Source organism: Falco rusticolus, chromosome 12, assembly GCF_015220075.1.
Source record: "Falco rusticolus isolate bFalRus1 chromosome 12, bFalRus1.pri, whole genome shotgun sequence".
NCBI classification, from domain to species: domain Eukaryota; kingdom Metazoa; phylum Chordata; class Aves; order Falconiformes; family Falconidae; genus Falco; species Falco rusticolus.
Window position 1 is genome coordinate 1,423,464 of NC_051198.1, and position 14,321 is coordinate 1,437,784.

Genomic DNA, 14,321 nt, shown 5'->3' on the forward strand with positions numbered 1-14,321 from the left:
TTTTTTTTTGAGTTAAAGAAGCCCCTAAAATAGCATCTGAAACCAATAAACTTCCCTTTCAGGAACTTCTGTAATTTGAAACACACACAAGAACAACAAAACAAAACAAAACAAAACAAAAAAATCCAGAATTTTTTTAAAGTTGTTTGTCAAGTAGGACTTTTGGGTTTAAATACATTTCAGCTAGTGGGTGCTGGGGTGCAGGAGCACTCGGCGCAGCGTGGGCTGCAGCTTCCCAGGGATTTCTCAATCTGCTTTTCCCCCAGTTTCTTCCTGCCTCTCAGCCTTTCCAGCTGACGCACAGTCTCGCTGTGTTGCGTCACGCAACCTAAACTCTGGCTGCCCAGCTGATATTTCGGAACAAAGCAGCTAAGAATAGCCCCCATGCACACCCGGTGCGTGGTATGGGCCAGCAGCTCATCGCCTTTGAGCAAAAGTAAAGAAAAAAACAGCACTGAGCCCACACCCGCATGTAACAGCCTGGTTTGTGCCCATGGCATTGGCACAGAGCTCCAAAATGGGAATTCAATGGGATGCCAGGCAGTAAGGGGGAAAAGCATCAGCCCAGGGATGCGGGCGCTCAGGTGTGATCATCTCGTAAACCCCTGGATGTTTCTGTTACGTGCTACCTTCCCCGCCACCCTGTTCTTGGCGTGCAATGCTCTCCTTCCCTCTGCGACCACCACATTGATGCTCTTGGTTTACTCATTAGCCTTTAAAACAATTTATGGGGGCTTCCAAAAGAAGCATGCAGGCCTGGTCCAAGGGGAGCCACCCCATGCACCTTGGCTGGCCCGTCCCCAACCCACTCTCATTGCTGCCCCCCCCCCTTAACTCAGAGACCTCTGCCACCACCTCTTCTCTCTGCCCCTTTTATGCCGAAAACCACATTGCAGCCATCTCAGCGGAATATTGTTCCAAACCTCGGCTGATGCTACTGGTTACCTGCGGTGAAATAAAAGCAAGAGTAAGCAGAGGGGTGGGCAGGGGTGGGGACACCCCTCTCCTCCCCAGGGCACCCGGTGTCAGCCAGCGGGTGCAGCAACGGGATGGACACCGAGGTACAGGGAAGGAGGATGGCAATTTTACAAGCAGAGTGATTAAACTTTAAAATTAAAATAAAAATAACAGAAAGTAAAAATAATATAACAAAATAACATAGATACTCAAATAGAGTAAAAAAAATAAAATACACAAATAATAAAAGTAAACCCCCATGCTTCCCCAAACTTCAATACACGTGAAAAACAACTGGGGACAGGGAGCACCCTGAGGGAGCAGAAGGGTGCACAGCAGCTGGGTTTGAGCCCTTCGAGGCAGCCCATGGCTGCAAAGACACAAAAATGTAGGGAAAAAAAAGATAAAAACCACCACCAAAACTCAAAGCACGCCTGGCCAGGGCAGCAGAGGTGCTGCTCTCAGGTTCGGGAACACTCAGGGCAAGATCTTTACAAACCAGCTTCGTTTAACAGATGCATTTTAGCCACCCAGGAACTTCAGAGCATCTCGGAACAGAGGGAAATGCCAGGCACGCACCCAAATCCTGGGTCTGGGGAGAATGGGTGATGATGAGAACTGGCCAATGAAGCAACAAATATCCCCTCCCCAGCCCTTCCTCAGGTGACCCTCAAGCCCCCAAAGAAAACAGCACTCATGACAAATAGTTGAAAGTTTTTATTCATATAAAACTCATATTAAGAACATAAAAGATTGCATCTTAAAAAAAAAAAAAAAAAAAAAAGATCTGCAATTATTTACAGCAGTATTGCACAAGTAAAGTGGCAATTACCCTGTCCAAAATTCATCAGTGCAAAACACAAGTAAGCCAGGGAAATTGCAGTAAAAATGCTACATATGCTGGGTCCTGTGGAACGAGTTAGTGATTCATCGGCGTATCAGCACGCGCCGGGGCGGTACCTCATGTTAAAGCCGGACCAGGGAAAGTGGCCGAGATGGATGGCTTTAAAGATGAGGGTGGCAAAAATCACGGGGATACATAAACCAAATTCCCACTGAATTTCACTAATGCCGAAGTCTTTATTGTGCCTAAACCACTACCAGGAAGCGGGACTTAGGCACTTTGAGAAAAAAAATAATAATAAATCTCATTATCCAAACCATGTTGGCTGCGCTGCCAGGAGAAGACAGTGTTTTGGAAGGTGATCCATCACTTATTGCAGGGGCAGGGAGGAGAGCAGGGGGAAACAAAATCTTTACAGGAACTTAAATAAGCAGAAAATAAATATACAACATTTCTACAAGTTACAGCATTATGGAACAGTAGAGTGCATTAACGACACAGGGAAAAAAAAGAATCTACAGTATTTAACAAGTTGAACTCTAAAAAAGTTTAGGAAAACAGTTTTGGTTTTTTTTTTTTACTTATAAGCTGTACAAAACTTACATGAGAGAAAGGAAAGGAAATACATTGCACACAGATATCTGGCTCAGATGATGAAAAATAATACGGTGCCCTACTCTAATAAATATTCAGGTATTTACAGTTATGGAGAAAGAGAAGCATTAACACATTGTGTGAGACTGCCCGGGAATAAATCTGGTTTCCCTGCAACCAAGGAAAACTCTTCATCACATCCTTTTGGTAGAACAGAGACCACAGGTTACACTAAAAATGATCCAGAGCAGTCAGCCAACACAGCAAAGATGAGCGTAATTGCTATTTAAAAACAACATTCTTCTGCTCAGAGGCTTTTTGGGTTTGGGGTTGTTTTTTTCCCCTAAACCTCACAGCTCTACATGGGTAAAATTTGTTTTTGGGGGCTAATTTTCTATGCCTACCTTTTGGCCGGGAACACCTCCTTATGGGAAAGTTCCAGGCAGATAGTGCCAATACCTTGATTTTTTTCCCTTAAAATGATATATAATTTTTTTCTCCGTTGTTGGCTGGGACGGCCCAGTGGGGAGGACGGGGTAAAGTGCTCAACATTTCTTTGGTGTACTCCAAGGGACACATTCTGGGCGGGGCGGTGCCTGGACGCTGTAAGGCTATAAGACCCAAAAAGCACCATTTCATCCTCCGATGACAGATGAAAACTCAACTGGGAAAAAGAGCTCATTTGGTTTCCCCCTCGGCTGCTGAATTTTGTACTTTTTCTTTTATCAACAGCCATGCAATTCCACGTGGGTTCCCTTGAGAAACCCACAGCAGCAGCCACCCCGCTGGGGATTGCTACATAAACCCTACAGAAAAATGGCGATGGCTGGCACACGGCTGGGGCAGCACGGCTACGGCGAGCCACAACCCAGGGGACAACCAGCAGGAACCTGCCCTGGCCAAACTCACCAGTTAATGTAACCGCTCGCTCTCCACCAGTGCAAAGGCTCCCCCCAGGACTCTCTCCACGACACCCTTTCCAAAACATCCCCTGCTCCTGCAGCTGAGGCCAACTCCTGCAACCGATGCTCACTCATCTTGCAGGTCCAAAAACAGTTAATAAATTTACAATAAAAATTAAAAATCGCTCCGTAATCCTCCAGAGGAGTGCAGTCGGAGGCACACAGCCCTGCACCGACACCACAGCTCGTCACCTACCCGACAGGCACAGGCAGCCAGTGCATAGAGGTCAGATTGTACAGTCTGTCCATCATTAAAAACACTAATAATCATACATGGCACTCAACAGCTTCTCCCTGCACACGTATTGCAGGGAAAAACAATATCGTGGGCTTGGGTTTGGTTTTTCTCTTTTTCTGTTTTTGTTTTGTGAGGGTTTTTTTTGTTTGGTTTTTTTTTTTTCTCCTCCTTTTTTTTCCCTATGGTGCTGGTGAAACCAGAAATAAAACCCACGGTGTTTGGAAGTGGGTTTGAGGCCCACCTGCACCAGCCAGAGGGAAGGGGCAGCTCCGGAGGCAGAAGGGTACGTTTGTGCATAGATACCCTGCTGAAAGCGTCCACCGTGCAGCAGCCGCCCGCTCGCGAGCTGAACCAGAGACAGCAGGGGGGGCCCCCCCCAAGGCAACAGATGCGCTTCTTCCAACAAGCCTTCGGGGCTCCTCCAGCAAGGCTGTGGGGTCTCCAGGTGGAAAGGGAGATGCCCTGGGACAGCATGGAGCACCTGGTCAGGTCTTCCCAAGGGAAGGAGGGCAATCTGGGAGGAGATGGGGCAGTCAGTGGGGAGCAGACCCCACACAGCAAGTCCCCAGCTGGATCTGCACCAGGCTGGCATCCTTTGGCACCTCTTCCAGCTGCATCCCTGCACACCAGCATCCAGGGTCTTCATGCTGCCAGTCCTGTCCCGCTCATCCCCCTGCTCCAGGCTGGCCTGTCTGAACACGGCGAGGATCCCAGGGGGAAAAAAAATAATAAAATCCAGCGCCTTAAAAACTCTCCTGGGTTCAACAGCAACTTCAAACAGTTCCTGAAGTTATGCAGCAGGAGCCGTCGTCTCCGGGTGCAAAGCTGCGGTGTGCTGGGAACTGCTTCTACCTGCCTCCGAAAATGTTTTATTGCTAATTACTCAGTCACCAACATTATATATTATAATATACAATACATAAGCGTATTCACACATTTTATAGAAAGAATTTCTAAAAAAAAAGGCAACCTGGTGGATTGTTTTGTTTTTTGTTTTTTGTTTTTTTTTTTTGTGATATTTTGGACCCTGGGAGTCTGACAGCTAAATCTTGAAATTCAGAGTTTAAAAAAAAAAATGTAAAAAAAATTTAAAAAAAAAAAAAAAATCAGTCAGCAGGAAATAGGCTATTTGCATGATGCAAATGAAAGTGGATTTGGGGTAGCATTAGGTATTTACAGGTAAAAGAAGTGCTGATTTAAATCCCTCTGCCCTTCTTCCATCATCGCCACCCTTTCTTACGGACAAATGCCCAGGAGGCAAAAGAAGAGGGGAGGGCTCCATGAGTCTCTGCAATAAGGTCTGCAAAGCAAACCGAGACGGCTCTGCCCATTAGCTGGCTCAGGTTTTCCTTTTCCTCGCTGCAGGGTTTATCCCAGACAAGCCAACATGCTTCCAGAAATGATGACCAAAAAAAAAAATATTCCATTGCTGTTGAATATTTTCTCTGAGACTCTTTAGGAAAAATAAAAATAATAAAAAATGAGAGGTTGAGAGAAACGCAGTAAACACCACTCTCTGACAAAATCCTGCAACGGAGAGTCCCAGCAGGTCAGCATGGGATGTCCACCCTCATCTGATGGCCCCCGCCACGTGTCCTGGGGGAGAGGCAGGGTGGGAACCGGGTGGTGCAGGGAGCCCCACATCCGTCTGTCTGTCCATCCTCCCCGGGCTTTCCCAAGGAGTAAACAAGTCCGGTGCCTTGGGTTGTGCCCTGTGCTCACTGCATCCTCCAGATGAGGCGGATGATGTAACGCAGGAGGCGCAAAATGATGATCTGGGGATTTCCTGCCTGGTTATCCAAGAAACCCTAAAATGAAAGGGGGGGGGGGGACGGGGGACCAAAACAAAACAAAAAACCAAACACAACCGTGACTTTCATTTCCAGCGTGAAGCCCCTGAGCTACAAACACCTTCTGCGGTGCCACACATATTTCAGAGGCGCGAAATCAAGCATTTCACAAAGAATGAAAATAAACCCCATGACCTCTCATGTTGTCCTTCAACAGAAAGCTTTGTAATACTCAAAGGATCGAAGCTACCTGCTCCCAGCCACGTTTGCCTCGAAGGCAGCCACCGCGGCACCGCTCAAGGGGGACGTCACATGCGAGCCCCTGCACATGGGCAGAGAAGCTGTGTGATGCTGCCAGGAGGTTTGAAACGTGGCAAAGGAGCAGTAAGCCCTGCTAGCATGGTCAGGAGTTTTTAAAAACCATAGTGTAGGAAGGGTGGTAGGAAGAATTTTAAAATAAAAACAATGAAAACACCTCAGTAGGGAAAGAGGCACCCAACTCTGCACAGGCAGGTCCCTGCCTGCAGCAAGGGGACACGGATTTTAGTTCAGACCGCTCCAGGTGTAACCACCACCTCATTCATTAAACACAGCAAGCCGGACGCCGCAGCAAAACACTCCTCCCTCAAGCAAGGGATCAGAACAGCGTACAACGAAAAGAAAAAGGAGTGCACGCCAAAGCAGTATTTATTTTTAAGGCTTTTTTCTACAGCAAAAGAGCAGCCCAGAGGTTCTCCCTCTCCCCGTCTATACCATCCCAAACCGATCCAATTCACACTATATTCAGTGCAGTAAAATCATGCCTGTGCATGCCCCAGAGAGAGAAATTACGCTGTTTACGCTGATATGCAAAGCGCCTTCCCCGCTACAGAGGCATAAGGCGGGGAGCTGTCGCCATGGAGAGACGATGCTCAAGCATCCTCTGGCCAGGTACCCACGCCAAGCACAACTCTCACACTGGGGCATCCCTGCACCCCAGAGCATCAGGTCCCTGTGTGAGTGGGATTTATTCACCCAACAACTGCATGACACAGCCCACCACACTGCCTGACCACCAACGTGGTGGAGAGCAAGGAAAAAACAACAAAAAGCCCAACTGCCTTAGAGAAGGACGCAAGAGAAGTGACAAAACTGGGTTTACTGTATTACAGAGGTATAAAAAAAGTTACAGAGTTGAAACAAGACGTTTTCTACTTCTGCAGGCAGCTCGGGTGCAGGCAGCAAAGCTTGGGGCACGCAATGGCAGCCAAGCGATGTACCCTCTACCGGCAAAAGCCTCAGCGTGGAGCTGGCCTCCGTGGCCATCTCTGCTCACTGGACCCACGAGCTTTGTCAGGGCAAAGAGGGGCTGGATGGCAAGTTGATTCCCTGTTGTCTTGCCCAAGACAGTCCCCGGGGGGAAGGTGACACACAGGGTGCACCAGTGGGGAACACGTGGTCCTGACCTGTTCGACAGCTCCGACCTGCCCGGCAAGTGCCGTTTTGGCAGGGCTCTTAGTTCCCCATTTCTAACCTCACACTTAAAGGGCAAACCCCAGCGAGCGGCAGAGCCAGGCGCTGCTGCCGGGCACCAGCCGTTCCGGTAAGGCGTCCTGCCTACCCCTCCGGCCAACGGGCTCCAGCTCCGCAGAGACCACCCTCTCTCTGAGCAGCCAGACGCCTGGCAGAAGAGACCCCTTTCTGCAAAGCAACAACCAAGCACATTGGGAACAATAATTCTACAGCAATTGCTTAAAAGCTCTGAAACCTCCTCGTTTCTGGGCACAACAAGCAAGAATTAGTCAGATGCTAATTAAGCCAGGTACAAAGTGTTTTTAGGGTCACGCATGACAGCCTCTGCTTGTGTCATCTAGCAAGTAGGACGTGGTCCTCTGTGTTTCAGTTCTCTCCCTGGGGCAGCAGGTTGGGAGCTTGGCCATGGTGCTGGAAACCACACTGTGCAAACCTGCGTGATGCTCTGCGACCGGGCACGTGCACCCCATCCTGCTGCTGGCTTCACACCCACCCTCTTGGACCAGTGGGTAGAACACCCTTTTCCCACCCCTCCTCAGCCCCCTGTTGGATTCACACCCTCTTATACACCACGCAGCACAGACCGTAGTTTTTGTACAGGGCGGCACGACGTGCCTGGTGCAGACTTCCAGTGTGCAAGGTCTCATGTGGAGCAGCGCCAAGAGCGCTGACCCCCATGAGATAATGCAGGGAGGAAACTCTTGCTCACCACCAACCTGTTCATGGAAGGCACTGGAAGGGCTTGCCCACACTACAAATTTGAGGCACTGCTCCCTGAGCCAGTGAGAAGGGACAACACGGCACTCTGCATTTCTGCCAGCCCTTCTGGATCCACTCACTGCTACCAGGGGCCTTCAGCTTTCTGAATACCTGAGGGATCAGCCTGGTCCCCACCTTTCATCAAAAAGATGTCCTTCACAGAAAGAAAAGCAGGTACTTTGCATCACGAGCGATCAGCCTGGATGGGGGAGGTCACAAGATGCGCATTCCGGGTTTGGGATAAAACGCAGCATATTGCCAGGTTGTTGCGTGTCAGGAAAGCCAGAGTGCTCGGAAAGAAAACTGTCAATGGAGAAGTCTCCAGCAAGGCAATGCCGAGAGGCCATGTGGAAGGAACCAGACCGCAGCAGCCTGGCACCAGTTTTGGGGAAGAGCCCCTGCCCACAGGCATCCACCATATGGACTCTGGGAGCGGCAAGGGAACAGGCTGCAGGAGCGACTCACGAGCTGGGGAGGATGGATAAAGATCCGGGCAGTCAGCATTTCATCACCGGTGCTGCTAGCTAACACACTTCTGACTCCTCTTCCCAGAGACAAGCACAAGGGCGAGTTGATGGACCAGAAACCACATGCACGAACACGCAGCCATCAGTAACACTCAGCAGGCAAGTTACTGGCTAACGATGCTCTTCTGAAAACTACTGTTACTTCATCTCTCTGGGTTGGTTTGTTTTGGGGTTGGCTGTTTTTCTTTTTTTTGTATTAATGCCACCTTTTTTTGTTGCAACACTCAAAGGTGAGCGTTTACAGTCTTATAAATACATGGTTCAAAACAACACTGGCAGATTCTTTGCAAGAAAAGTTATCAGACCAAATCCATCCCTGTTTCTTATTTGCAACTACACTTACACACAAACACACACAAACACACAGGATCCTCCACAGCAGGGATCTTGGGAGCAGGACACAGAAACCTGCTGCATTCACTCCCTGCACCTTTCCCTAAACCCACCGGTGCCAGCACTTGACTGCTCCGCAGCTCCCAGAGCGGCTCCTCCCACCACTACCCCAAAAATGCCCAAACACACCCCAACTTCCCTGGCCTCTTCACTTTTAGTGTTTCTTCCTCATTATTGTCAGGTCCAGTTCCAATCCAGCAATACATTTTATTGGCCCTGGGTGCTATGAAAGATACTGCAAACCTTGTACCCAAAAGACAATTCAGGTCCCAACTTAAAGGTTATTTTTAATCGATCCAACGATGCTGTTGCAGCAGCAGCCGCCTCGCCGGCACAGGCAGCACACCCCTGCGTCCAGGCAGACACAACCACCCGCGCACGTCCTTTTCTACGTTTGAGTGAACGAAACATTTACCGCAGAGCTAGTTTCCAGAGATGATTAAGCTTTTCCCTTTTAGAGACCGTGTGTAAAGAAATGGAAAGTAAAAAGATGAAAGTTACCCTTCTTGGACAATAGGAGGCATTGAACTCGTCTCCGATGCGCCGCAGCTCCTGTGCAATCCAGATTTCAGGCTGTACGTCTTCTGCTAGCAAGTGAGACTGCCACCGGGAAGCTGTATGGGACAAAACCGGAGCACTTAAAACAGATGAACAACAACAAAATACTCTATTAAACTTGGCACAAGTCAACGAACTACTACTATTATTTTTATTACTACCATTTTTCAATTTTCTTTTAAATACAGTTCTGAGGAGTTGCACAGGTGCCAGGCTGCTAGAGCCTGCATGTGGTATGCAGCGCAAGTGGGACTCGTTGCATAAGACGTACATGGCAGGATAGGCTTCTATTCCTTACTAATTTTATATTACCAACACTAGGCTTTTCCTCCTTTTTTTATTTATTATCGACTGCCCTTAGGAACATCTCCTCTGCTGTAATCAGGCTCTGGTCTCTTAAATAAGGAGGATAGCAGAGATGCCACGTTCCAACCTCTTTCCCTAGCAAAACCTCCTCTTCCCCCTCTTTCTAAATAATTTTCTTTTCTTGCAGGCACAGTAGCAACTCCTCTCTAACCTTAAAAACCCTCTGTCTGGGTAGTTTATTCAAATTCTCACATTTCTTCCCCAAACAGATCTGAAGTGCCCAACAAGAAAAGGAAAATGATTGGTTTTGTCGTACTGAGAAGAAAGCCACAACTGGATTTGTATGCCGAGAAACCACGCTTCCAGCAAACCAAAGGACTTTCCATCCGCAGGAGGGAACCGAGACGCTCGCCTCTCAAACAGCACCTTCCCATGCTTTAGCAGAAAATAAACCTGACGCAAGAAAACAGTGCTGGCTTGTAAGGGGAAAAAACAAACAAACAAGAGCTAATTTATCAATTATACTGTACTATACACATCTATTCCAGTCTCTACTTTAAGAAGTTATTAGACAAGTGATAAACCCACTGTGCAATCCCCCAAACAGCTCGGGGAGAAAGGGGCAGCCTGTGACCCAAGCAGGACCCCACAGAGTACCTGCACTGGCATTTCCCCCCCTCCCACAAACCGAAGTACAGGATCCAAGCAAGAATCACAGCCTTAAGGAGAAAAAAAAAAAAAAACCACCAAGTAAATAAAAAAAAAACCCCAACCCTACACAACCCAAAAAAAACCCCACAGCACAAAACAAAACAGAGTGTTTTGGCACGATAGCTTAGAAGGAATCACAAGGGAATAGAAATAGCTTCCAATCTCAAAATATTCAAAGGATTAGTGGGGCAGTAAAAAAAAAAATAATTTTTTTAAATAAAAGCCTGGCTCCAACCTGACTGGAAAATATATTTCCAAGCCAAACTAGCACTGCTTGGCTCGAGGATCTGTTTTGTTTTCAAGCTGTAGTAGTGCAGGAGTAGTACCCGCCGCCTGCCCAGGGACAGCCCCAGCGTATTTATTTTCCTCGCTGGTGAATGAAACGCAGCGGAGCCCTCGCGATACTCCAGCCCAGCGCTCTGGAACGCAAACAGGATTTCAGCCAGGGCGGGGCAACCATCCGAAATCCCACCGCCACCAGAGCCAGCCCTGGGCTGCCTGCCCCAGCGAGAGCCAAGCTGGAGCTGGGGGGAAATGGGGAAAAAAAGAAAGGGGCAATGGGACAAAAAGACGTGAGAGAAGACCCAGGGATGAAAATAAAACTGCATCAGAGAGAGGCACCGCTCTCTCTCCATCCTTTCCCCCTGCCCCGGCATCACACCCCAGAGCTCATCCACTCAAGAGGTGAAGGCTGGGGTTGGTGGCTGAGAGCGAAATCGGGCTGAGGTTTTTAGAAAGGACTTTCTGCGGCGCTGCCAAACAGCAGCATCAAAAGGGTCCAGTCATAACCGGTCCCAAAAGCTGTCAGAGGTGCTCTTGGGGTGGGGGGGCACTCAGTCATGTCACGAGCCAGCTGCCACGGGGACAGGGACAAATGAGAGGCCAGCAGTACTGCCGGGATGCCTGCGTCTTGCTCTACTCCATGGGATGCTTCAGCTGGGGACTAGCATGGTAACGCTGCAGTCCCTGCTTAGCAGGAAAAAAAGAAAAACAAACCCCAAACTGCACCTCCGTTTCCCAGGCTCGGTCACCCAACCACCCCTGGAGAAAAACCCCTCGGACAGCTTCACAGGAACCACACACAAAGCTCGGAGAGAAAACAGCAGCAGCTCCCAAACAAGAGCAACAGAAACCACACTGCCAGCTTCTCATCTCAAGGTTCCCCCCAAAATTCAACCATTACACCCACAGGATTTCCTTCACAGGCAACGAGAGGTTCATGCTGCTTCTTTCCCCCTTCCACACTGCCTGAAAACATACTGACATCAAAAGTGTGCCGGGAAAACCCATTTACAGAACACTTGCACGTGCCTGCTCCAAATACACCCCAAAACCCTGTGTGTAAACGCTGCATTCCTGTGCCTTTAGACAGATCAGCTCTTTGAGCAAAAAGCCCAGCTTAAGAAAATTACCAGCTCCTGCTGAGAGCCAAAGACTTGAAATATCAGTCTAAGGTTTGCACAACCCTACTAAAGGGGGCGGATTTCTTGTCTCAGGTGACTTCACAGCAAGCAGCTCCCAGCAGGACAGCCCACCACCCCTGCCACCACACTCTTCTGCAGAAAGCAGGCTTGTCTTTTCCCTCCATACCTTCCCAGGCACAGCCAAATAAACTCATCCCGGCTCCCCTCCTACTCACCCCCAAAAGCATCTTCCCAGTTACACCAAGCCAGCACTGCAACGCTCCCCACCTCCCATCCAAGAACATCCCCTCGCTGCTTTTGTCTCAAAAAACAGGCTTTGGAGGTGACCAGCTGTACCACCTTGCACCATCAGAGAAGCGCAATGGCCCAAAGCATTGCTGCCCGCCACCTCCCACGCCAGGGACAACTCTTCCTCCAGCAATTAGCACACGCTCACACACCCGCACACAACCCAAGGCATTCAGTAATTCCCCAGGGCTGCCTCCACCTTTTTTGTCTGGCATGGGCACTTTCAGTGCTTAATTATACTTGGCCCATCATCACTGAGAACCTTGGGGAAGGTTTTATGAGATTTAGAACAGGCAGCTTCAGGGCAGAACACGAGCTTACTTTGCTCGACCAGCCTTGGAAACAGTCCACCGCTGCCCATGGGAGAGGCTGAGAGCACCTATCGCGCATAAACTGCCCTTGCTTAGAGGAAATGCCTGTTTTTTATTATTATTATTATTATTAAAGGCCACTTGCTTGCCCTTCCTGGAGAAGCTCTCCATCTCCCACCCTGTGCCTCATGACAGATAAAAATCAGTGCATTAAAGCACAACAAACAAATTATGCCCTTTGCTTCCTCGACCCGTTCCCATGCAGAAAACTTAACAGCAGGCATCCGGTGGGTCACTGCTGAGGCAAGGGGACCGAGGAAGAGGTGTGCTGGGCAAATCCGTAGCCCTTTCTCCAGGCAAGCTGCACGGTAAGTCACAGCCTGGGCATAAAACGGCTCCACGCTCCCATTTAAATAGCTCGAGTGTTTTCCATTTGCTTATAGTTGTTTAGGATGATGTCCCTAGCAACAATAACTGAACAAAGGCTTCAGTAAAACCAGCATTTCAACAGCTTTCCTAAGCGATGAAAAAGCAGGAGCTTGGAAAAAGTAGCAAAAACTTTGGTTTCTTCCTGGAGCACAAAAAAAAAAATCCCAAAAAACAAAAAACCAGAAAAAGTAAAAAGTCACTAGCTGCGGCTCTCCCTGCCGAGGAACTCCAGCATCCTTGCCTGGCTATGCCACGTGTGTTTGCACTATGCGAGGTTGTGAAACTTGCATTAAGCTGTAATTACTGCAATAATGTCAGAAAATCTTTCCTAAGGGCATATTACAGTAAGCCTTCTGCAGCTGTAACCACAGCCATTAACCAGGGAGGGAAAACAACAAAAAAAAAAACCAGCAAAAAAAAAAATGTTTTGATCACGTAAAGCTTGGAGCCGGTGTTTATTGTCCCCCGAGGAGCGCTACCGACGCGGTACCTGCCTTGCTCCCACCTTCCCCACGGTTTCGCCCGGCGGAAGTTTAAAGGCTTCCTCCAATTAAGGGGAATTAAAGAGAGGGGGAAGGCACGGCTGGATGGCCGGCGCGGCTCCGGCGAGCGTGCTCTCCCCGCCACTAGAGGCTTCCAGCCAGCCCTACCAGGTACGGCACATGTAAACACCGGACCGCCCGCCCCGCTCGCCAGCGCCGGCCCGGCGGGGAGGCGGGAGCGGCACCGGGGGCACGGCGCCGGGCCGGCGGCCACTTACCTGGCTGCGCCGCGCAGGGCCCGGCAGAGGGGCGCCCCGCACCGCCCTGCGCGCAGCCCGCGGGACCGGGGAGCCGGGCAGAGCAACGCCGACCGTCCCGCTCCTCCCCGAGCAGGGCCGGCCCGGCCGGAAAGGCGGCGGGCGGCGGGGAGGGCGGGAGCGACGGGCACTGCCCGCCCGCAGGGCCCCGCAGCCCCGGCCGGGCCGCCCGGCACCGGGGCAGGGCGCTGGCGGCAGCCCGGACCCCCCACCCCGCGGCGGCAGGTGCGCGGCCCCCCGGCGGCGGGGGCGATGGCGGGCCCGGTCCGCCGCGGCCTTACCCATGGCGCTGAGGCAGTGGCTGAGGGCCTGGCAGGGCGGGCTGGGGGTCTGCGTGGCCTTGTCGCAGCTGAGGGGCGCGGGGCTGCGCTCGGCGTCGAAGGAGAAGTACCCGCTGGAGGAGCGCGACAGCAGCGGCGACCTCCGCACGAAGATGAAGAGCGGCGAGCGGGTGGCGAAGGGGCCGGGGCTGGCGGGCGGGCCCCGCGGTGGAGGCCCCGCGGCGGCGGCGGAGCCGGGCAGGGCGGCGGGGGCGCCCGGGCGCAGCTGCGCGGCCGGGCCCGGCCCCTCCGCCGCCGGCAGCCGCCCGCCCTCGCCGTCGCGTTGCGCCTTCACCTCAGGGGGCTGCTTGGCCATCGGGGCTGCCTGCGGGCGGAGCGGGCCGGCGTGAGGCGAGCGGCGGCGCGGCGGGGCCGCCACCGGCCCCGGCCCGGCCCCTCCCGCCCGGCCCCATTGTTCTGCCGAAAGTGCTGAGGCGGCAGCTCCGCGCCGCCCGCCCGCCCGCCCGGCCGGCCCCCCCCGGCCGCGGCCGCCCGCCCCCCCGCCCGGCCCCCCCCGGCCCCCCGCGCCCGGCCCCCCGCTCCCCGCCCCGGCTCACGGTGCTCTCCCCGCCGGCGGCTGCGGCGGAGCGGAGCGGGGC

At 51.5% G+C, this 14,321-nt stretch overlaps 1 protein-coding gene across 3 annotated transcripts; it reads right to left on the reverse strand.

The window, feature by feature from the left end:
* Window positions 1–1,659: 1,659 nt before the first annotated feature.
* Window positions 1,660–14,321, reverse strand: BCL2L11 (BCL2 like 11). Of its 3 annotated transcripts, XM_037405488.1 has the most exons (4): window positions 14,280–14,321; window positions 13,684–14,047; window positions 9,078–9,190; window positions 1,660–5,403 (listed from the first exon to the last, which is right to left on the reverse strand). In XM_037405488.1, the coding sequence occupies exons 2-4, from the start codon at window positions 14,036–14,038 to the stop codon at window positions 5,314–5,316; spliced, it is 558 nt and encodes a 185-aa protein (XP_037261385.1). In that variant the 5' UTR covers window positions 14,039–14,047; window positions 14,280–14,321; the 3' UTR covers window positions 1,660–5,313. The 3 variants fall into 3 exon arrangements, with proteins under 3 accessions (XP_037261385.1, XP_037261384.1, XP_037261386.1); XM_037405487.1 differs by lacking the exon at window positions 14,280–14,321 and having other exon boundaries at window positions 13,684–14,170; XM_037405489.1 differs by lacking the exons at window positions 1,660–5,403; window positions 9,078–9,190; window positions 14,280–14,321 and adding an exon at window positions 9,806–9,893 and having other exon boundaries at window positions 13,684–14,200.